We start from the raw sequence: 23,244 nt of genomic DNA, 5'->3' as shown, positions 1-23,244 counted from the left end.
ATTTATGAACTGCAAAATAAGTTATATTATGTTTGATATTCCAAACACATGAATTAAATTTTGATAAATGATTATAAGTTATAAATATATTAATGTTATCTAACTGAAAATATGATGTCATATTTAATAATTTAGTCATTGATACGTGTAATATGAATCCATATGTTTATTGTTTTTACTTAAAGAGCCAAAAAAATTGATGTATTATTAGCTCTTTCATTGTTAACTATTATGTTTTTGGATTAACATTTATTAAAATTTGTTAGCATTTTGGTTAAATATATATGGTTGATTTATATAAAAGAACTTTACAAGTGATATTTGGATACATGTAATGTGAAACCTCGACCAGACCCGTGCGATAGCACGGGTTTCCAACTAGTATTATCAGCAATATTATGCTTACACTCATTCATACACCAAATAATTACATTGTATGCATTGTTCACCTGTTTGTACGATGAATAGTGTTTTTTAATATATATATATATATATATATATATATATATATAGAGAGAGAGAGAGAGAGCATATCAAGTGAGAGCATTTTTAAATGAGAGATGAGAGAAAGAAATATCAATAATTGGATTCATCAAGAGAGAGAAATTAATAGCCTCATTAATGTATTAACATTTTCTCTCTTGATGAATCCAATGGTTGATATTTCTTCCTCTCATCTCTCATTTAAAATTGCTCCCACTTGATATGCTCCACATATATATATATATATATATATATATATATATATATATATATATATATATATATATATATATATGAACAGTACATGAGTAATGATTGTGTACAGTGTCAATAAATAGTGCATGAAAATGATTTTTAATAGTAAAATAAAGTTGATTAATGAAATATAAAAAGTTGGTTAATGAAGTGATGAAGTTGGTTAATAAACACTCAGATATTAAAAATAATTTTTAGTAGTAAACAAAATTGGTTAATGCAATGTAAAATATTGGTTAAGAAAGTTATGAAGTTGGTTAATAAACGCTCAAATTTTTAGTAGTTATGAAGTTGGTTAATGAAATTTAATATGTTGGTTAATGAAGTTATGAAGTTGGTTAATCACATAATTTTGTATATGTACTCCCTTAATCTAAAAAGCGTATATTTCACTGTTCACCGTATTGGTGAATAGTAAAACACGGTGTAGGTGTAAGATGTTGGTTCAAGAATAGCATTTTTCATATATTATATAAGTGTTATAAATTATTTCATATTGATAGTGGTGTATGTCACCGTCCAACCTGGAACCATTATGATATTTAAATGTGGACTTATCACTTTAGTGGCACCAGACATTTTGCAACAAAACTATTATAAAGTTGGTATCCATGAGTTATTTGGAAGGACATGAATGAGATATATGAGCTCTACCCGAGTAACATATGCGTGAGTAATATCTACAAACTCTTTGAATGAGTATGATGGTAAAGTACACTGACATGTTTAAATAAATTAATATAGAGTAATAATTTTTCTAGACTAACGAGCCATGATGGGCGTCATGCCATGATGTTCTGTCCGTCATACTGATGTTGATCATTTTCTCCATGATGGGTCGTCTGTCATCTAGCGCAGACATTACTTATTCATTTTGTTGACTTTGGATGATGGGTGATGACCGTCATGACAACGAAAATCTTGCTTTTTCTTCCTGTTTTTTCCGTTTTTTACTGTTTCGTTGCACAAAAGCTTTCAGCCACTAAGTATCTGAAATAGACATACACTACCAGCATAATACTACAAAACTAGGGGTGTTCAAAAAAACTGCGAACTGTACCGAACTGCCAAACTGAACTATACTGAACCAAAAATAACTGAACCTATTTTAACAGTTCGCAAACTGAACCGTAAATTTAACTACAGTTATCAAACTGAAACTGAACCGTTAATAACCAAACCGAACCATTTAAAACCAAACCACATAGAATATATATATATATATATATATATATATATATATATATATATATATATATATATATATATATATATATATATATATATATATATATATGGAGTTACTGTGTTGCTACGTGTGTTGCCACTTCCTAGTGTTGCTGCCTACGTATTGTTATTAATTTAAATTCCTACTCACTGGTTTTTGTAATTTGAAATTTATGTTAGCTAATGTTATTGAAATGAAAAATTTATTATCAAAAAAAATTTTATATATTTTTTATAAATACAAATGCTAATTAAAATTTATAATATGTCCTTACTGTTTGAAAATACTTATATAAATTCAATTCTATAATTAATTTGAAAATATAATAGATCTTAAAAATATAATTAGTTTAATACATATCTAATTCTATATTTAATTTGAAATCCAATTCTATAGTTAACTTGAAAATATAATATTTCTTTACTGTATTTTTAAATAAGTTTTTTTTAAAAAAACTATAAATTAGAAATGTTAATTTTTTTCAAAAATAAAAAATTCATATTTTCTAGAAATGTTTATTTTTTTTCAAAGATAAAAAAATTTCAGTTTTTTCAAAAATATAAAAAAGTCATTTTTTTGTAAATTTGAAAAGTCTATTTTTTCCGAAAAAAATTAAATATTTGCGAAAATAAAAAAGTCAATTTTTTTGAAAAAAATCTCAATAAGAAAAGTCGATTTTTAATGAAAATAAAAAAATCAGGTTTTTTTTAATAAAAAAATTGATAGAAAATTTAATATATATTTTTTAAAAAACAATTCAAAATTAGATATAATGGTTTGGTTCTTTAACAAATGGTTTAGTTTAGAAAATTTTGTTTTCTAATGGTTTGGTACGGTTCAGAATTAAGAACCGTTATACCAAACCAAAAACTTTGGTTCAGTTCGGTTCTAGAAAAATTGAAACGTTTCGGTTCAGTTTGAGTGACATTATGTAATGGTTCGGTATAGTTTGGTTCAATTTTCTTAGAGAACCATACCATGAACAGCCCTATACAAAACACATAAAAATGACATATAAAATGCATGTGAATTGATTCAAAAATATGATATGTTTCTGAGTTAACAAATTGTGTGGGTACCCTATTAAATTGAGTGCATATATGTGAGACGAGAGACAGATTGAGTACTTGTATGTTCGGTGAAAGAACTCTTCCGAGATTATTATATTAAAATAGAGAACATGCGTATAGATTATAAAATAAAGATGATATTTATTGGTAAGGGTAAGCATTTTAATCCTAAAGAAATATTGAGTGTGCATACAGGTTACTAGAGGACAGACAACAAAGTAAGTTTGGGGTTATGATGACAATTATCATTACATGATTTTTACTAGCAAATTCGGATGAAAGCATTGAAATAATAAACAAACATTATGTAATATGTGGAAGAATAGAGCAATAACTACTAAGAGTTACAAAATATGGGACTTAGAAAAATTATGAAGAAGTTGTGAAGTAACGAACATTTTTCAATTCTATTTATTTATTATCAATAAAAATATTAGTTTTTAATTAATGTATTTTTTAATTTTAATAAAATTAAAATTTTATATTATTAAATTGGATAATACTCAATAATTGTGTAGCCAACTAACTTTTAATTTACGGGTCACTATCAGCACAATATCTATTTTATTTGAGATGCAAAATCTTTGATAATTAAGTTTATATTTTTTTCCCATTTCACGTTTCCCTTTATTTCTTTCTGTGTAATTATTTAATAATTAAATTTATATAATCATTATTCATTTTACCATTATGTAATTCATTTTAAATTTACACGTGTTTCAAAATATATTTGATACGATTATTTATATTCTTTCTGCCAGACAATCTTGGTCTTAGCAGTATACGCCTAAGGTCTGTTTGGTAAAAATAGCGGTTGACTGATAAACTAGCTAATAGCTTATAACTTATAGCTGGTGGCGGTGGCGGATGACTGATAACTTATAGCTTATGGATGATGGTTGAGACTGATAACTGATAAGCTAATTGAAGTGTTTGGTAAAATTAGCGATTCAAGTAACTTATAAATGTAAAATGACATTAAAGATATTTAATACATAATTATTTAATTTGAAATAAAAATACATTATAAAGGATAAAAATGAGTTTATGTTAAAATAATAAGGATAAAAAAGGAAGAAAAAATGATAAACTATAAGTTATAAGGTAAAACGCTATTTGAAATAACGTCTGAAAAATAAGTTATAAGCTAGTAAAATAAGCTATAAGTTAGTGATGAAAATACTGTTACCAAACAGGTATAAATTATCATATGTGCTTGTAAGTTATAAGATATAAGACATAAGCTCAAAATTATGCCTTATCAAACAGAGCCCTAATTGTTTTCTATGTTTATTGTTAGGGAGTTAATGCAACCAATATTCATGCTCACATCTAAGTATAGATGTTGACCTTTACATCTATTTTTAAGCTAGAAAAATAACTTTCAAATCTTACAAGTACATGATTACTTTGCTACTTGCAATAAAGGTCACCCTCACTTACATACATATGCATGTTGCCTATGGACACTAAAGTTGTCTTTTCACCTTCTCCATGCTTTAACAAAGAGACAATACATTAACAATTGAAATGAATTATTTTTTATTTCAAATCACTTATCCTAATTCATGCTTTAAAGGCCACTTTATCTTTTTAAATTTTTTTTGACATCTTTCATAATTTTCCTTTCCAATTCGAATAGAAAGGTTTCTGATTGCATTATCCGTAGGTCCCGTAAAAATCATGCTTTTTTGACCATTCAATTAAATGATGGAAGCCTACAATATTTCTCAAGAAGCTTTCTATCCTTTTCACTTTCCATCCATTCACTTGCATAAAAGACAAACAACACATTAAGAAGCAAATCAACTGTCATTTGCTGGTCGTGTTACGCTTGCGAAGAGTGTGCTTGAAGTTGTGTCGATTTACCCGATGATGACTAGTATAATTCCTAAAAGTTGCATAGATGAAATTCATCGTATGCAGTGCAACTTTATTTGGGGTGACACTGAACTGCGGCGGAGATACCATGCGGTTGGGTGGGACACCATTGCACGCCCTACAAAATGTGGAGGCCTTGGACTCCGAAGATTGCGGAAAATGAATGAGGCTTGCATCCTGAAGATTGGCAGACAATTTCAAGTGGGCTTTAATAAATTGTGGCGTACTATCTTTTGGGGGAAATATAAGTATGATAGTAGCGATCAATTAGTGCAAGCCAAACCCACAGATTCACACTTATAGAAATCATTGGCAAAGTTGTGGAATATCCTGCAGGAGCACAATTGGTGGAATATCAGATTTTATAAGAGATGCTTGGATCGCAAAGGGTCTACGGTTGGGAGACTGTAACTTACAGATCCTATAACATCTACAGAAATGTGAAGCTGGAGGAGATGGTAAATAATGTGGGTGAATGGAATTGGCCAAAGCTGACAAATTAGATGCTGTTGGATATAATCACCCGTATAGCCGCGTTGATGCCACAACTACAGTAAATGGTGAAGATATGCCGATGTGCAATGACAAAAGACATGTCAAGTTCTATATTTCTGCCATGTATCGTGAATCACGTGACAGGGGAAATCAGGAGATTGATGAGGTGTGTCATGGTATATGGAAGCCGCGAGTTCCAAAATGTATACGAGCCTTTATTTGGTTAATTAAACATGAGAGATTATTAACAAATGACAAGCTTTCAAGAATGAGGCTTGGAACGGGGTGGTGTGAGCATTGCGGGGCTGTCCGTAGACGATTTTACATGTCATGCGTGATTGTAAACTTATTAAATCCTTCTGGATTAATGTAGTCCATCATAGTAACAGACACAAATTCTTCATGTACAATCTGCATGATTGGATTGCGGTAAATATATGTGGAAATCGTCGAACTCAGTCGCAGGCAGAGTGGAGTAGATTATGGGTAACAGGGTGCCATGCAGCTTGGAATTGAATTGGTAGATCCTAGAATTTGATATTGGATAGGTTGTGCTTGCTTAGACATATAACCCTCTTTTCAATTAAAAAAAAATCGCCGAGATTATTTCACACAATGGAATTATTAACTTATTTTAATTTAATTAAAATCCCATAAACTTAAACTTCAATTTCAGACCTATATCAAAAAGAAAATGTTGCACGAACGAACAGTCACAAATATATTATTATATTCATCCATTTAGTAAGTTCCATACAATAAGTACTAAGTAGAGTGGTGGTGGTCTGGCAGTGAAAGTGAAGAGTGTGAGAAGAATGTCGAACCCTCAAAACCAGAAACCCTGGAAAGCAGAATACGCCAAATCAGGACGTTCATCATGCCGAACCTGCAAAAGTCCCATCGCCAGCGAAAAGCTCCGTCTCGGCAAGATGGTTCAATCTTCCAAGTTCGACGGTCTCATGCCCGTAATCTCAACTTCCCCTCTTTTTTTTCACTTCTTTTCTCATTCTCGCTCTTTCTTTCCATATCTTGATCAATGCACGTCTATGCATGTTTCTACATTCACACCTTTCTTGATTTTAGGGTTTCGCTTTAGTAGTTCTTTAATATGTTTGCATTTTGTATCAGATGTGGCATCACGCTGACTGCGTGTTGAAGAAATCCAATCAGATAAAATTGTATGTAGATTTCTACTTATTTTTCTTTGAAAGTTTCGTATTGGCAATTAGTGTTTATTGTTAGTTGCTACTGTTTTTTATCTAGAGTTGATGATGTTGAAAACCTAGAGACGCTTCGTTGGGAAGATCAGCAGAAGATTAGAACGTACATTGAGAGCGGTGGTGGTGGTTCTACGTCGAAGTCGAAATCAAAGTCGAGCGCTGCATCGGCGTCTAAGTCGAGTGCTAGCAAAAATGTTGAATATGGTATTGAGGTTTCACAAACTTCCCGTGCTGCTTGCAAGGATTGTGGTCAGAAAATTATCAAAGGAGAGGTTGGTTTTGATGTTTCTTTCTTGTGAAAATTAGGGCATAATCATAAAAGTGTTTATAGAAATAGAAATCTTGATTATTTTGGACTCAGTTTATTTGTTTATAATGATTAACTAGTGAAAAGTAACATATTTCAAATTTAGTAGTTCATTGATGATATTGCATATTTAAGGGACGAGACTGTTAGGTTGCATGGTTTATACTTCTGTTTCTAATATCTAGTAGTTCATGTTTGATATAAAAGACTTTTGCCTTGGAGTTGGCATTTGCATCTAAAATATTTGTTGCCTATATCTTTTACCTGGTGGGGTTGCTGTTCCATATGTGTCAAATCCGGTACTAGAAGTATTATGTTATTTCATTCCATTCTCCATTTTAATATCCATATTGTATGTCCAAAATCCTGTCAAGCTAGCCTAAATCATCATTCAAGTGAAAGTAAGTTTCGTGGAAAAACACATGATGGTCATGAGTGATTATAATATGTACAATAAACCCTCCTAACTGATCACTCAGAGTTCATAAATTTCTGGATGTCAGTTGTTATAAAAAGTTGTGAAATCCAAAAGGATATTAGGCTACCACAAAGCTATGTTTTATGGATGGTGTGATGGACATGAGTGATTACAATATAGTTATCCTAATTCCTAAGCACTTCCACTCTAAAATCTTGTGTCCTCCTTCAATCTTTTCTCTTGGGGAGATAATAAGCTATATCTCATAAGATTTTTGCCATTCCTCTTCTTCAGTTGTATACAAAATTCTTAATGGCGTATTATGGAGGCCAGCCAAAAATCAGCCATATAATAGGTGTTGAAGACTATGGTGGCTGGCACAAAATCCATCATGCTATACTGCCATGGCAAAAATTTGACAACACTGCCTGTCTGTATAATGTCTAAAAGAAATAAAAGCCTGTCTGTATAATGTCTAAAAGAAATAAAAGCCTTTCTGGTTTCTTGTATACCTTTTGTCTTTATTAATTAGGTGGGAGATATAATTTGGTGAGGTGCTAATAATCATTTTGGCGGGTCTTGCAAGTTGCATCCTGCCAATTTTCCTCCCTCTTCATAACTTTGATATAAATTCCTTAAAATGTTAAGGTAGTTCATTTTTTATTTTTGGGAATGTTCCAATTACCTACTAATGTCAGCCTTTTGTTTTTCTAAAGCATGAAAGCTGCACAACACAACTTACAATAACAACAAGCTGACAAGTTTTTTCATGCTTGTTGAATTTCATTTATGCAATGTTAATATTGTTAAAATTAATTGCCATGCATTCAAAGACCAGTTTTTATTCAGATGCATATCAGAATTCAGAATGTTCCCTATGCATTTACGATCATATGAAACCATGCACGTGTTGTTGGTTTTGGATTGTTTCCTCACTGACTATTCGAAATTCGATTTAGGTTCGCATATCTACGAAGCCTGATGGTCAAGGTCCCAGGGGTTTGGCTTGGCACCACGCTAAGTGTCTCTTGGAACTATCACCATCAATTCAAGTCGATAACTTGTCCGGATGGACTAGTCTCTCAGCTTCTGATCAATCAGCTGTCAATGACTTAGCTATGAAAGGCCATCCTACAAACAAGAGAGGTATGGTGATTGATATGTTAAAGAGAACCTGGTTTTTAGTGTTGTAGTTACTTTCTCATCGCTTTGTTTTCAGGTGGTAGTGGTACAAATGTTGAAGCTGATGAGGTTAAAGCACCCATACAGCAATCCTCTTCCAGAGGTGGCACGAAACGGGGGAAAGATGCAGAGGGTGAGCAGAAGTCAAAAGCTGCTAAGGTCAAGGGAGACGTGTCTGTGGGCAGGGAAGCGGTAGTGAATAATGCTGATGATTCCGGGGAGGCAGGTGGTCTTGAGAATAAACTAGAGGCGCAAAGCAAAGAACTGTGGGCTTTGAAGGACGACCTTAAAAAGCATGTGACCACAGCAGAGATGCGTGAGATGCTGGAACTCAATGATCAAGATTCAACTGGATCAGAGCTTGATTTGCGTGATCGCTGGTAATTTAATCACTCATACTCTTTATGCACTGATCTTTAAAAATTTCTTCCTCATCTAAGGCTACTTTCTAAAGATTAAAGTTTATTTTTGAAAGGAAAATAAGTATTTCATCCATTATGTTACTTTCCTTCTAAGATGCATGTGATTATACTAACAGTAGATTATGTTTTTTTGTTGACTGGGTGTCCACTATTATGCATAATCACTTGTATCGAGTATTTTTTGTAATGGGTAAACCATAACAAACAACTTTTATTCATCATATAAGTGCAAGAAAATGTAGCGCGTCTATAGATGTCTGGATGAAGTCATATTTTTCAGATCCGTTCTGCTTTCTTTGTAATGGGTTTTGAAAATATTAGCCTGCAAGACATGATTTATTTCCCCAACTGTGATAATTATTAATGTGATTTCAGTGCTGATGGAATGATGTTTGGAAGACTTTGTCACTGCCCACTATGTTCTGGGTTTCTGCGTTATTCTGGAGGAATGTACCGGTGTAACGGTTACATTTCTGAGTGGAGTAAATGTTCCTACTCTACCTGTGAACCAAAACGCACTGAAGGGAAGTGGAAAATCCCAGAGGAAACAGATAATCAGTATCTTAAAAAGGTCTGTAAAAAGAAAATAGTCACACAAAAATAAAACAAAGCCAACATATTGTGATTTGTTTTTGAATATTGTTTGCAGTGGTTCAAATCTCAAAAAGGAAAGAAACCAATTAGGATATTGCCTCCGCCATCTTCAAGGACTTCTGCTGAAAGTTCAATTTCTGCAGGCAAACATCAATCATCAAACAGTGAAAGTTTGGCTGATTTAAAAGTTGCCATCTGTGGATTACCTAAACCTTCTATTGTACAGTTTCTTTTCTTTTTTCCCCTTAACATCTATAATTGAAGCCTCAATCCACCAAAATCATTTGGAGAATTGTCATGTATAATTTTGTTTTATAGTATTTAGTATTCATTTTCTATAAGGTAAGTTCTTTTACAGGATGAATGGAAACACAAAATTGAAGATATAGGTGGAGTTTTTCATGCAAAAGTGAAGAAAGGTATCTGCTGCCAAGACCAATATAGATATAATTGATTTTTAAAAAAAAAGACATTCTTATGAGTTTTGCAAACTTTTCCTTGAAATGATAACTTACAGATACTAGCTGCTTGGTGGTCAGTGGAGCGCTCAAGGACGAAGCTGAGATGCAGAAGGCAAGGTAGCAAACTCTAATGCTAGTCTCTGCTATTTACTTTTTCTTTGATTTTTTCTACCATCACTGTCTTGTAAGAGTTGTTTAATGTATAGGAGGATGAAAATACCAATAGTCAGAGAGGACTATTTGGTTGACTGTATGGAAAGAAAGAAGAAGCTTCCATTTGATAGGTACAAAGTTGAAATGATTGGTGAGACTTCTAGCATGGTCACCGTCAAAGTGAAGGGGCAAAGTGCTGTTCATGATGCTTCTGGACTACAGGATTCTGGCCACATACTGGAGGATGGGAAAAGTATATATAATACAACTTTGAATATGTCTGATTTGTCTACTGGTATTAACAGGTTGGTTAATTCCATTTTAGCTTTGTATTTCAGCCTTCAGCATAAACTTTTTAGCTGTAGATCTCGGTGATTGATGCATAAAATAGAACCTAACAGTATGCTACTGTTTTCTTATAAAGCTATGTTTAATATAAAACATAAGCATTCAATTGTCCAAAGCTGACATGCTCTATAATCTGGTTTATTAGTCCTTCTGAACTGAAGTTGACTATAATTTGTATTTGGAACATTAATTGAGATTATGATGCTATATTTGAAATATTATTTCAAACACACCCATAATATACTATTGACATCTTTGTTCCTTATATTCCTCAATAAAAGAAAAAACTACAAAAGAATTATATAACAACAATGTTTCACTGAAATGTTATATTGTTTTACTATTAAATTAACATTGTATATTATGGATTTTGTTAATGCTTCCTGCAAATATTCATATTTTGGGTCATTTATTGGGTTAATATGTTTGGTTTGGGAATATGTTGGCATATGATTTTGGTTCTTTTCAACAAGAAAAGTTGCAAAAGTGTGTTTGAGTTTATTTAGGATGCTTTCTAAATGCTACAATGGACTTGTTGCTGTAAAAATATGACATGCCTCAGAAACCTCCCTCACTTTTTGAATAACCGGTGTTAAATTACAGTGAATTCATGATACATGATACTCATTGATTTCTTGTCTGGGGAAATGAGAGAAAATGGACTTGTCCGGGGAAGTTGGGCCTGATAATAGCCCATTGAATTCTCTTGTATCACTTTCTTTTCAAGATTTGTGTTAACACCCCCAGAAAAAAAGCCATGTCTCTGTCATCATTTTCTAACTTTTATTTCTTATGTTAAGCTACTACATCCTTCAAATAATTGAAGAAGATAAGGGGTCAGATTGCTATGTGTTTCGTAAATGGGGTCGAGTAGGAAGTGACAAGATTGGAGGGTCCAAACTGGAAGACATGTCGAAATCTGATGCTATCAGGGAATTCAAACGACTATTCTATGAGAAAACTGGAAACTCTTGGGAGGCCTGGGAACAAAAAACTATTCAGAAGCAACCTGGAAGATTCTTCCCGTTGGAAATTGTACTTTTTCCATCTTCTCTTTAAATTATTTGTTTGGCGTATATCATTTTCACACATTAGACCGTTATTCAACTAATGTTTGTTTTAAACACTTGATTTTATAGGATTATGGAGTTGACAAGCAAGTCTCAAAAAAGAAAAAAAACAACACAGACAGCAAACTACCCCCTCGATTGAGAGAGTTGATGATGATGCTCTTTAATGTGGAAACATACAGGTCATAGTCAAATGCCTTGTAATTTTATTAGAATATGTCTGATGCAATACTAAATGTTGAGTTTTGTAGAGCTGCCATGATGGAGTTTGAGATCAATATGTCCGAAATGCCTCTTGGGAAACTCAGCAAAAGTAATATCCAAAAGGGTATGTCGACACAATTATTATTTTAGAACTTACGAGCTAATATAGTTTCTTATTTTCTTTCATTGGCAGTGTCTATAAATCCCATATTGTGTGGTAAAATATTATGAGATGATAACTACTACACAATAACATTCTGATAATATTTACGAATAAGAAATCTAACAATACTCTCCCGAAAAAATTACCGTGCCCTCGAGGTGAAATGTAGGAAATTGCTCTGTGATAGTTGCAACCGGTTCCCAAGTTTGAGTTCTGCCCTTGTTACATCTTTGGGTTTATTCATTAAAAATCCCTTCAAGTTAAAAGTTTCTGAACATTTGAGAGGACTAACGTACAATTCTAATTGCTCCCTGTTTTTCCCACTGTGTCTGTTTCAATCATAACAACAATTCAAAAGGACTTTGAATCATGGACGGAAGGTTGAAATCTCATTATCACAGCAGCCTTGATATCAATCCAAGTAGGATTATTTGCACTAAATTCCCATTATTGATACCATGTTCATTGCCTCCCTTTCCATAGCAACCGTAACTTTTTTCCATTGCAACCATAATTGTTTTGTGACTTCTCTACATCATTCATTTCTTTCAATTTAAAATAGCGTGCTACACGATTCGTTCTCCCATATGCACCTTCACCATCAAAGACATAAATCTGTAATTTTTGCTACCTTTAGTACTGGTTTGTGAAATTCATTTGGTTCCCATAACCGCCTCTTCCGCCACCATATTCATCAATGTTCCTATCCCCTGTTTGTTCTTGCTGATCCGCACGAATTGAATTGCCCTGCACAGTTGGCATTAATTCGTATAGCCACCTTCCCGTTTCTATCCATTTTGTCTTCCTCTATATTTTGTTCAATTGATTGTGTCATGGTTAACAGCCCTTCACATCCACTTTCCAGTGCTTCTATGCACGACTCCATTCTCCTTGTTAGCACCATGAGTTCTCCCAAGATCCTAGCGCTCTGATACCAGTTTATTATAGAAACTAGTACCAAAATTGGAATTAATACTAATAACTGACTACTATTGATGATAGAATAGGATTACACCAACAAGGCAACAACAGTTTGACAGCCTAACCAGAGAATGAGAAAGACGAAAATACATATTAACTACAATGGGTTCCCAAGAAATTCAAGTGTCTTGGGTCTCTCCCAATTCATCATAGTGACCTTTCCTTCAGATTCCCTATTTATTCAATGACTGTATTCACATAATTGCTTCCCAATACATAATAACTACTACCTAATAACATAATAATAACCTTTTTATTTTTATGAATAAGAGATTTACCAGATGTCTGCTTCCTCATCCCAGGTTTTGAAGCATTAACAGATATACAGAATCTTTTTACAAGTAGCAATCCGGATTCATCCGTCAGAGATAGCTTGCTTATTGATGCCAGCAATCGGTTCTTCACTGTAATCCCTTCTATTCATCCACATATCATTAGGGACGAGGATGATTTTAAGGCAAAGGTATGTGTTACCTTATATATATTTAAGTTAGATTGATGCTTTTACAACAGTTCTCAACTTGCAGCCATAACTGAAAGAAGTAAATAACTTTTGCAGTTGAAGTGCAAAACTTTTATATTGAAGTTATTTTATATTTGAATGTAGTAACAACTACTCCCTCCGTCCCACAATGAGTGACCCATTTAGAATAAAATACTGTCCCAAAATGAATGATCCATTTCAATTTCCAATACATTTTTTCCAATTTTACCCTCTAATTAATAAAAGTTTCATCATTTCCAATACATAATAGGGGCACTATAATAAAAACATTATTCTCTCTCTTACTTTTATACCATTTTTTTAATATGTGTGAAATGACCCCATGGGTCACTCATTGTGGCTTTGGCTAATATGCATAAGGAAAATCCTTATGCACCATGCATAAGCCTACATAAGCCATTGGATCATGTTTTTAATCCAGTATTGAGTATTGAGTATTGAGTGGTGAGTATTGAATAATAACAATTGATATCTAGAATTTGATCAAATGATCCAAGGGTCCAAATTAATCTATGCATGGTGCATAGATTTTTATCTATGCACGGTAACTGCACCCACTCATTGTGGGACGGAGGGAGTAATAATAATTTTATATTGGGACTTCACATGATTCTGAGTTTGTTTCCTTTCAACTGTGGATTATTAAACTTGTAAAATTTAGGACTATTAAAATAGTAGTAGTAATACAAGACCTGCGGTTATTTTGCTCTTTTTTGTGTTCAAGAAATTAAATAATATGAATGATAACAAGTTATCTAATACTGCATGGACTGTAGTTTGACACATCTGAGTCCCGTTTGTCATAATTTGAACAATGGTCTTACTTTTTTGTTAGGTAAAAATGTTGGAAGCCCTTCAAGACATTGAAATAGCCTCAAGATTAGTTGGATTTGATGCCAACAGGGATGACTCCATTGATGATAATTATAAGAAGCTCCGCTGTGCTATATCTCCACTTCCTCATGACAGTGAAGATTTTCGATTAGTCGAGAAGTATCTACATAATACTCATGCCCCCACCCACGTGGTATGTCTATATTTGGTTAACTAGTGTGTATTATTTGTGCATTCATATTTCTGATGTCATTTCTCATTTCTTACGATCTATAAGTTCCAACAATATCTGTAATCCATCTATACAGGACTGGAGTCTTGAGCTAGAAGAAGTTTTTTCACTTGAAAGACACGGTGAATTTGATAAATATGCTCCTTACAGGGACAAAGTTGGTAACAGAATGCTCTTATGGCATGGTAAGTTGTGGTGTCAGCTATTAGTTCTTGTATGTTTGCTTTTTTGAATATCCTCCTATGATGTGATGAAATTAATAAGAGAATTAGAAAGAATGGACGCAGGTCTAAACACAATTGATTTAGAACCTTTAAAACCTTCCAATCTGTGAAACCCCTAATCAAGAAATTCTTCTCATATATCTTCTTACTTCATAGGGATGGTAAGATAATACTAGACCAGAGGTCATCTGAATAATGGAGTTCTTATGTTAAAAATTATTGTCTTTGTAACAAAAAACATCACTTTTTGTGTTGAATTACAAGAACTAGGATCTCTGTTTTATGGTAAAGGTAATGTGCATTGCAGCTGTATATTAAGATGTGTATAAATTTTGAGTAAAATTCCTATAACGACAATGTTCTCTACTTTAGGTTCTAGGTTGACGAATTTCGTGGGCATTCTTAATCAAGGACTCAGAATCGCACCTCCGGAAGCCCCTGCAACCGGATACATGGTTTTATATATTACTCCAATTTTTATGTTAAGTTTTCATGCATGTCTTTACCTTTCCATAGCAATGCTATAAGCTAAATACATACCTGCAGTTTGGCAAAGGGATTTATTTTGCTGACCTTGTCAGCAAGAGTGCTCAGTATTGCTACACTGATAAGAAAAATCCTGTTGGTCTAATGCTTTTGAGTGAAGTTGCCTTAGGAAGTGTCTATGAGCTCAAAAAAGCTAAGGTCAGTGGGTTTAATTCAAGTTATGCTTATCAGTTTATGTAGCCATGCGGTTAATTGTTAAAAGCGCATTTGCATTCAAAAAAGCAGTGTTGCATTCAACACTAGATTTCTTCCAAATGGATTTGAGCAAATTTGTATTTTCATTTTGATTGTCTTTTTTCTTTGCCACATAGTATATGGATAAACCTCCGGAAGGAAAGCATTCTACTAAAGGACTGGGAAAGAAAATGCCTCAGGAATCAGATTATGTAAAGTGGAGAGGTGATGTCGTTGTTCCTTGTGGGAAACCAGTGTCTTCAAATGTCAGGGCATCTGAGCTCATGTACAATGAGTATATTGTCTATAATACTTCTCAAGTAAGTTTCAAGCTTGACTGATGTATTTTTGCTTTATTATTAGGATACTTCAATTTAAACTGTAATAAAATGAAAGTAGGAAAATTTCTACTGCCATGGCTATAATTGATTTGCTATTTTGATGTATCTAGAGATTGCTTGTTTGAATTAAAACTAAAATTAAGCTATCTAATGTTGTGTTCATAAGGGATTGCAATTTATGTAAAGCAGAAATCAATTATTGTTTAGTTACAATTATAAAAACTTCATATTTAAAAATTTCTTGCAATTTTTTTATTTTATTTTAAAAAGACACTAATATCACTTTTTTTAATATTAAGAAATGTTTTTTTGGATTCTGATTCTTTTTCAAAAGCTTATACAAACAAACACGTTAACAATTGTTTCAAGTTATTTTGGTTTATCAAGAAAGGAGGTTGAAATAAACTACTCTCACATGAAAGGTTAACTTTTATTTGATTGTATACAACTTTTCTTAATGGAAACGCTACACAGCTAAATTACTAACATTTAAACAGTATTGATATATGGTACTTCGTTTTTTAATCAGTTAACTCATTCATGTGACTGAATGTGTACTTTCTTGTGTAGGTTAAACTGCAATTCTTGTTGAAGGTGAGGTTCCATCACAAGAAATGAGGGTTGAAAACTAGAGGTGTGCTGTGCAATTTCTTGTATATACTCCGAGTGTGAATCTTGTTATTTCTCTTGATAAGGTCTCATTTTGAGTTCATGGGAGATCTTTCACCTTTTTTTGGGGTGTGGTTGTTAGTGCAGGGATTTAGTTGAAACTTGTCATGTAGAGCAGAAATCACATTCGGTGCAGGGATTTAGTTGATACTTGTCATGTAGAGCAGAAATCACATTCATGATCTGGTTATGTGTATATAGAAATAGAACTGCTAGTTTAACATCAAACTTCTTCCCTTTGAATGTGTTGAATCACTTCAGTGCTTTTACCTTTTAAAAAACACAAATGGGGCTTCTTATATTTTTTACCCCAACAAACTCATTTAAAAACTAGCATGCATAAATATCACCCGAGTTGCTCTCTTTCCTAAGTGAAGGGGGTGTAAACCAGAAGTTAACATTGATATGTTCTTTAACTAGCATGTAAAATCTTACAATTATATAAATAAAAGCTTCCCTGATTGTTGCGAAGACTTGTTCTATTGAACAAGATATTACATGATCTGCATGTGTCATGTGAAAATGTGAAGTTAACCAATAATGCATCGATAAATGTTGTTAAGTATGGCTCTATCAGTCCTTGGAGACTATTTTTGAACTTTTCATTGATACAAACAGCCATTTCAATTAGTTAAGTATGAATTATTTTCATGTTTCAACTTTTCTGTTTTGAATGAACAATGAATCAATGATGTATGAGCCTTTGCTGCTTAGTGGCTCATATTGCGTCACCAGGATCTTTAGCTATTGTTGTCTATCAAATACAGATGGTCTTTGGTGTGATGAATAGACTTTTACAAGGTTATTTATTGTTTTTTTTTTGGTATTATCTGAATGCATTTCATCTGAATATGATTGAAGTATTTTGACTTTCAAAATCATTATTGAAGGTTTAACAATTATGAGTGGTCATGTATAATATTAAACCATGCCTATTCTAGTCTCTTGTCATGTATAATATTAAAACCATGCCTATTCTAGTCTCTTGAGCGTGAGTGTCTGACTCGATCAATCAAGTTATTTTTCTTTCATAATCTATTTTTCTTTCAGAATCCAGATTTGATTTTAGATTCTGACAACGACCTTAAATATCTTAAATTCCCGAGTCTATAAATACACCTTTCAGCTTGAATAAACAAAACTGGAAATAAATTTAATTGACACATTCACGAGTTAATGAAAGTAATATATTAACAATAGTAGATTTTGTTTGAATTCCCTTTTAAAAAAATATAAATAGTTTCACTTAAAAACTTTTAGACGAAATGATTTGAATACTTTCTTGGCTAACTAATGATTTGGAATTCAAATTAGGGATGTCTATACTCAAACAGATATAACGATTTAGCATTCCTACTTTTATATATACAAATTAACTATATTAATAATTGGATATTCAAGAACATTTTGATTGAATATGAGTATCTCTTTTTAATTTAACCAGAAGATCTGATTTTAAATAGTTGAATTAGTTTTAAAATAAGAATGACATTATTTGATTAATTACTATCATTTTTTCATTTTAAATAAAAAATATAATTGAAAAAAAAAACAAAGCAAAAAGTTTTTAGTTTTTTACGTGTTCAAGATTTTTTTCCTTATTGCTCCTATGAACGAAGAGTTACTAGTAGTCGCACAGATTATCACATTTTCTTTAGATATTGTCGTATAATTTTCTCATTTCCTATTTTTTGCAAGATGTTTTTGGATATATTTGAGGAACATGCGATTCATTGTAAAGAGCTTATGAAATTTAAATAGTGACATGATTTTATTCAAGATGACATATTTGATTGATATATTTAGGAGATCAATATTTGTGAAGAAAGACACTAGTAAATTTATTGACTGATTTAGGGGAGGAGAGATCGACACTTGCCAAAAAAATATTTGGTGTACGATTGGGTATGAGGAAAACACATATGTTTGGACTTGAATGAAATTTCTCTATTGGTGGGATCGAGAATATGATTTTTTTTTTTTGTGGGACAGACAACCCTCAAAACCATTTCAAATAAAATGGTCAAACATGATGAAAATGTTCTGATAATTCACGTGCTATCATACTACTACCTCTGTCCCAATTTAATTAACGCATTTGTAAAAAAAAATTATTCCAAAATAAGCTGCCTTTAGTTTCCGATGCAATTTTAAGTTTTATCTTCCAATCGTATCATCTAATTAATACTCTTAATTTCCTAAACCAATAATCAATCAGAATAATTTGATAAAATTATTGTTCTCACTTTCATTTATCACATTTTTTAAATATATATGAAAGTGTCAAGTATGACAAATATTTTAAGACGAATGGAGTATTTATTTTTAACCTTTATAGTTTCCTAGTGTAATGAATGATTTACAAAAAAAATTAAAAAAAATCATGCATCACAATGTTGTCTATGATTAAATATTATTTTTAAGAGGATTATTTTTATCTTTTGGAAAAGAGAAGGGCAATATTATATCGGGTGTGGAGAAGATGTAGTGACATTTTTGCTACACAATTTACAATTATAATAATGATGATTAAGATGGAAGTGAAACAAATCCATTGAATTGAATTGAAGATGATGAATAAGAAGTTGGTGGATAGTGATAACCGGCAGGTGGCAGTGTGTACTAATTGAGCTTTAGGAAGCGACAAACAGCGGCAGTTCCCAGGTACGGCGTTCGGCGGAAAAATAACAACAACAACTAATTAAGCAATTCAAATAATTAAACTAAACCAAGTCCAATTCAACCCTTCAACCCCATACAATTTGACATGTACCCAATTAAAAAATTTAAGTAAATCTCATACGTAAAAAAGAACACAAAATAATAACAAAGAGAAAGAGAAGATATAAATGCATCTTTTTAGTACATTATTTATTAGTATTTCCTTATATTGAAATTGAAAGTATACTACATATTCTTAATATTAATTACTTTTATATTATAAAATAAAAATATAAATAAAGCATACATATTTAATTAAAATACTACAAGAACAATCAAGTCATATCTTACTAAGTCATAAAGTTCTATCAACAATATGCTTCAATTGAAATTGTTAATTTCAAGATCATTCTTAACTCAGTTTTACTATAAATCGATAAAATTTTTCATTCAACTTGAGCAGTACATTTGTGTCACATAAAACCCACAAATCCCTTCTTCATTTTAACCACCCAAGTTGAATTCGATGGTTTACATCCCTTCTATTTATCTATTATTTTGTATTACAGTCCTAAGATATTTAAACGCGTGACTTAATGGATGATATGATCTCCAACTTTCACCTCTAGGTTAAAAACACTTCTTATTTTGTTGAACTTACATTTCATATACTTGGTCTTACTTCTGCTTAAGCAAAAATCATGCATTTATAAAGCTCGTCTACAAGTCTCCAACCTCTCATATAAATCCTCCTTCCACTTTCCAAGTAGGACTATATCATTTCCAAAAAAATACATCTCAATGGTAGCTCTTGGACGTGTTCTATGAGTACATCCAAAATTTAGGTAAAAAGATAGGAGCTTTGAGTTGAACCTTGATGCAAACATATGATAATGGAAAAATCAGATGTCTCTCCATCTTGTGTCCGCACACAAGTCAATACCACTTCATACATTTACGGGATAACTCGAATATATGCAATTCTAACCCATTTATTCTCTAGGGTTTTCCACAAAATATCTCTAGGCACTATACTATACGCCTTCTCTAAGTCAATAAAAGTTAAGTGCAAGTGTTGTTGGTCCATCCAATACTGCTCTATCACACGTCGTAGTAGATAGACCGCTTCCACAGTTGACTTTCCAGGTATAAAACCAAATTAATTCTCAATGACTTACGTCTCTTTTCTTAATCCTCGTTCAACCACTCTTTCCTATAACTTCGTGGTATAAATCATAAGTTAATCCTCTTATAATTTGCTCAATTTTGTATCCCACTTATTCTTATAGATTAGAACTATTTCTTCTCCATTCATCCAACATTTTATTTCACCTCGTAATTTCATTAAAGAGTTTATTGAGCCACAATATACCTCTATCTCCAAGAATTTTCCATACTTCAATAGGTAAGTTTTCAGGCCTAACCGCCTTACTGTTACTCATCCTTTTCAAAGCATATTTTACCTTTTGTTTTTGAATCTGACAATAACGATAATAGTTTCGATCCTCTTCTTTAATGGCGAGTCTGCCAGAGTCATGCGAGATATCATATCCTTTATTAAATAAATTGTGGAAATACGTCTTCCGCCTATCCTTTATATCTTTTTCTTGAATCAAGATTTTGCCATCTTCATCTTTAACACACTTCACTTGATCCAAATATCTTGTCCTTCTTTCTCTTCCCTTAGCAAGCCTATATATAGATTTGTATCCTTCCTTGGTTCCTAAAGATTGATATAATTCATCAAAATCATTGGTCATTGCTTCACTCATCGCCTTCTTGGCCTCATTCTTAGTTTTCTTATACTTTCCCCAAGTTTCAACATCTTCACACCTAGACTATTCTTTAAAACAATAATTTTTTTACTCTAACTTTACTCTAAACACTTTTATTTCATCAACACGATTCTTTACCCCTAGGTCCTAAACTTATTGATTCTACCAACATCTCTTTACCCATTTTTATAATCTTTTATCCCATCTTATTCCACATATCATTTTCACTTCCTTGTGATTGTCCGAGCCTACCCTTAAATATCTTGTGTTGAAAACTTCCTTTTTTCACCCTTCAAATGTCACCATTTAATCCGTGACGCTCCTATGTGACTTATTCTCTTTTATCTCCCATTGATTATTACATCCATAACTAATACTCTATGTTGGATAGTCAAGTTATCTCCAGAAATAACTTTAGTGTCCAAACAAATCCGACTTTCTAATAAGAAATAAATTTATATGAGAACATGTCACCTCACTTTTATATGTGATAAAATGCTCATCTCTTTTCCTAAACCTAGTATTTGCTATAGTAAGATCCAAAGCCAACAAAAACTCCAAGATGAATTTACCCTCCACATTCACGTCCCTTAGAACATACCCTCATGCACGCTCTCAAAACCTCTTTTTATGCTTCCTACATTTCCATTTAGATCCCCTCCTTAAAAAAGCTTATCTCCTTGGAGTATATCCTGAACTAAACCTTCTAAATCTTCCCATAATTTTATCTTAAGGTGTTTTGGTAACCCAACCTGAGGTGAGTAAGCACCGATAACATTAAAGGTATCTTGTTCAACAATAAATTTTAGGTATATGATTCAATCTCTTACTCTTTTCACATCTATGATATCTTTCTTTCACTTTTTGTCTATAATAATCCTATCCCATTTCTTGATCTAACTTTATCGGTATACCAAAGCTTAAATTCTGAGTTGTTTAATTCTTTTTCTTTTTCACCCATCCACTTAATTTTTTGTTGACGCCATTCTCTTAATCACAAAGGAAAATAAAGCATAAATCACAACTATTTCTAACCTCTTTTGTAAATATTTAACCTTGGTTTGTATTTGAAGATAAAGCACAATAGCAACTATTTCTAAATCACACGCTTTCCAATCTCCCGACACCCATCGGGCAAAAACCAATCAACTTACTGCAATCTCACATTTACAACATAACCTCTTTGAAAAAATATCTTGGTTTTTCTATCCTCAAAGGTAAAATTAAAATTATTTCTCAACACAACATTTCTAGGAAAGCTTGTTTGAGATATACTTCAAGAAATTGATAAACTTTGGGTACATATTCTCTCTTAAAAGTATTTTCCTGGTGCACACTTGCTTCCTGTTTCTTCCGCTGCAGGTTCATCCACTTGGAATTCCAAGTGGATCCTATTGTTAAGGAGAATAACATGCTAAATGACGGGTTTCACTAGAGGATTGATTGAGTCCATATCCTCTTATTTTTTAGTGTGATCACTAGAATTATATCTTTGTCCCCTGAATGCTATTGTTTTGTATGTTCATATCCGCAATCTTACTCTAAGAGTTAAGGATTTCTACTCAACAACAGCGCCTCATAGCGTTGAGTTCTCTAACAAAAATATTAGCTTTAACACCAAACAAAGAAGACGTCTTTGTTTAGTTCGATCACATAAATTGCACATACACTACAAAGAATGTCTATTAGTGTATCCTCCGCAACATATAATATATTTAAGCGCTTTTAACACAAACTCTCAATATTGGTCTTGGATTTGGAAGCTATGCCTTCCAAAAAAGAATAATTCCTTATTTTGGATAGTGTATTATGTTCTTGATCCCTCTCCTTCATTAGCTTACCATGATTACCTTGAAATTGTTTTCCAAATATGCTCTAGAAGACGTGTCATTCCTTTATTATATTTGTAATTGTAGTGATTTACAAAACCTTTGGATGAACCTTGGAGTTTTACATTCAAATTTTTCTTGATTCAGGGAAAACATTTAGCTTCAAAATGGAAATAATGACAACTGGCATAACCTCTTCCTCGCAAAGATCTGGAGGGTTTGCAGAAAAAAGCTCAACCTTTTTATATCATAAACATGTCCTTTGTATCACCTCTCCCTGACGGCTCGCTCCATGATGGGCTCCTTTCACACTTGCTTCAATATCCCACAAACAAAGCACACAAATGATCATCTCATCAAATAAAACTCTCTCAACTACTCCCACACCATTATTAATGTCGAGGGAAGCTACAATGGTATGCCATCACACTAGCTTTATGGAATCATTTGCTATTCACCAGAGACTTGGAAGTGTGGCTTATATGACTTCATTCCTGTTGAGTCATGGAATTCGGAAAT

The 23,244-nt window shown here is 32.5% G+C and overlaps 1 protein-coding gene and 1 pseudogene across 1 annotated transcript; one reads left to right on the top strand and one right to left on the bottom strand.

The window, feature by feature from the left end:
* Window positions 1-6,152: 6,152 nt before the first annotated feature.
* On the top strand, window positions 6,153-16,688 carry LOC131621671 (poly [ADP-ribose] polymerase 1-like). Its single transcript, XM_058892699.1, has 20 exons — window positions 6,153-6,377; window positions 6,541-6,590; window positions 6,676-6,904; window positions 8,317-8,503; window positions 8,577-8,919; window positions 9,337-9,532; window positions 9,611-9,775; window positions 9,914-9,974; window positions 10,073-10,133; window positions 10,223-10,474; window positions 11,318-11,552; window positions 11,657-11,769; window positions 11,839-11,915; window positions 13,238-13,398; window positions 14,276-14,467; window positions 14,583-14,691; window positions 15,103-15,185; window positions 15,277-15,414; window positions 15,588-15,770; window positions 16,362-16,688. The coding sequence occupies exons 1-20, from the start codon at window positions 6,228-6,230 to the stop codon at window positions 16,407-16,409; spliced, it is 3,033 nt and encodes a 1,010-aa protein (XP_058748682.1). The 5' UTR covers window positions 6,153-6,227; the 3' UTR covers window positions 16,410-16,688.
* Window positions 16,689-19,828: 3,140 nt separating this feature from the next.
* Window positions 19,829-20,893, bottom strand: LOC131621622 (uncharacterized; annotated as a pseudogene).
* Between the last annotated feature and the right edge of the window lie 2,351 nt (window positions 20,894-23,244).

This window comes from Vicia villosa, unplaced genomic scaffold (assembly GCF_029867415.1).
Source record: "Vicia villosa cultivar HV-30 ecotype Madison, WI unplaced genomic scaffold, Vvil1.0 ctg.000010F_1_1, whole genome shotgun sequence".
Classification (NCBI taxonomy): Eukaryota; Viridiplantae; Streptophyta; class Magnoliopsida; order Fabales; family Fabaceae; genus Vicia; species Vicia villosa.
This window is presented reverse-complemented; position numbering and strand designations above follow the sequence as displayed.

Coding starts and splice junctions, on each gene's coding strand:
- LOC131621671 (XM_058892699.1), top strand. CDS start 6,228: ATGTCGAACCCTCAAAACCAGAAACCCTGGAAAGCAGAATACGCCAAA. Junction 14,468..14,582: donor CTCATGCCCCCACCCACGTG/GTATGTCTATAT, acceptor CCATCTATACAG/GACTGGAGTCTTGAGCTAGA. Junction 14,692..15,102: donor CAGAATGCTCTTATGGCATG/GTAAGTTGTGGT, acceptor TCTCTACTTTAG/GTTCTAGGTTGACGAATTTC.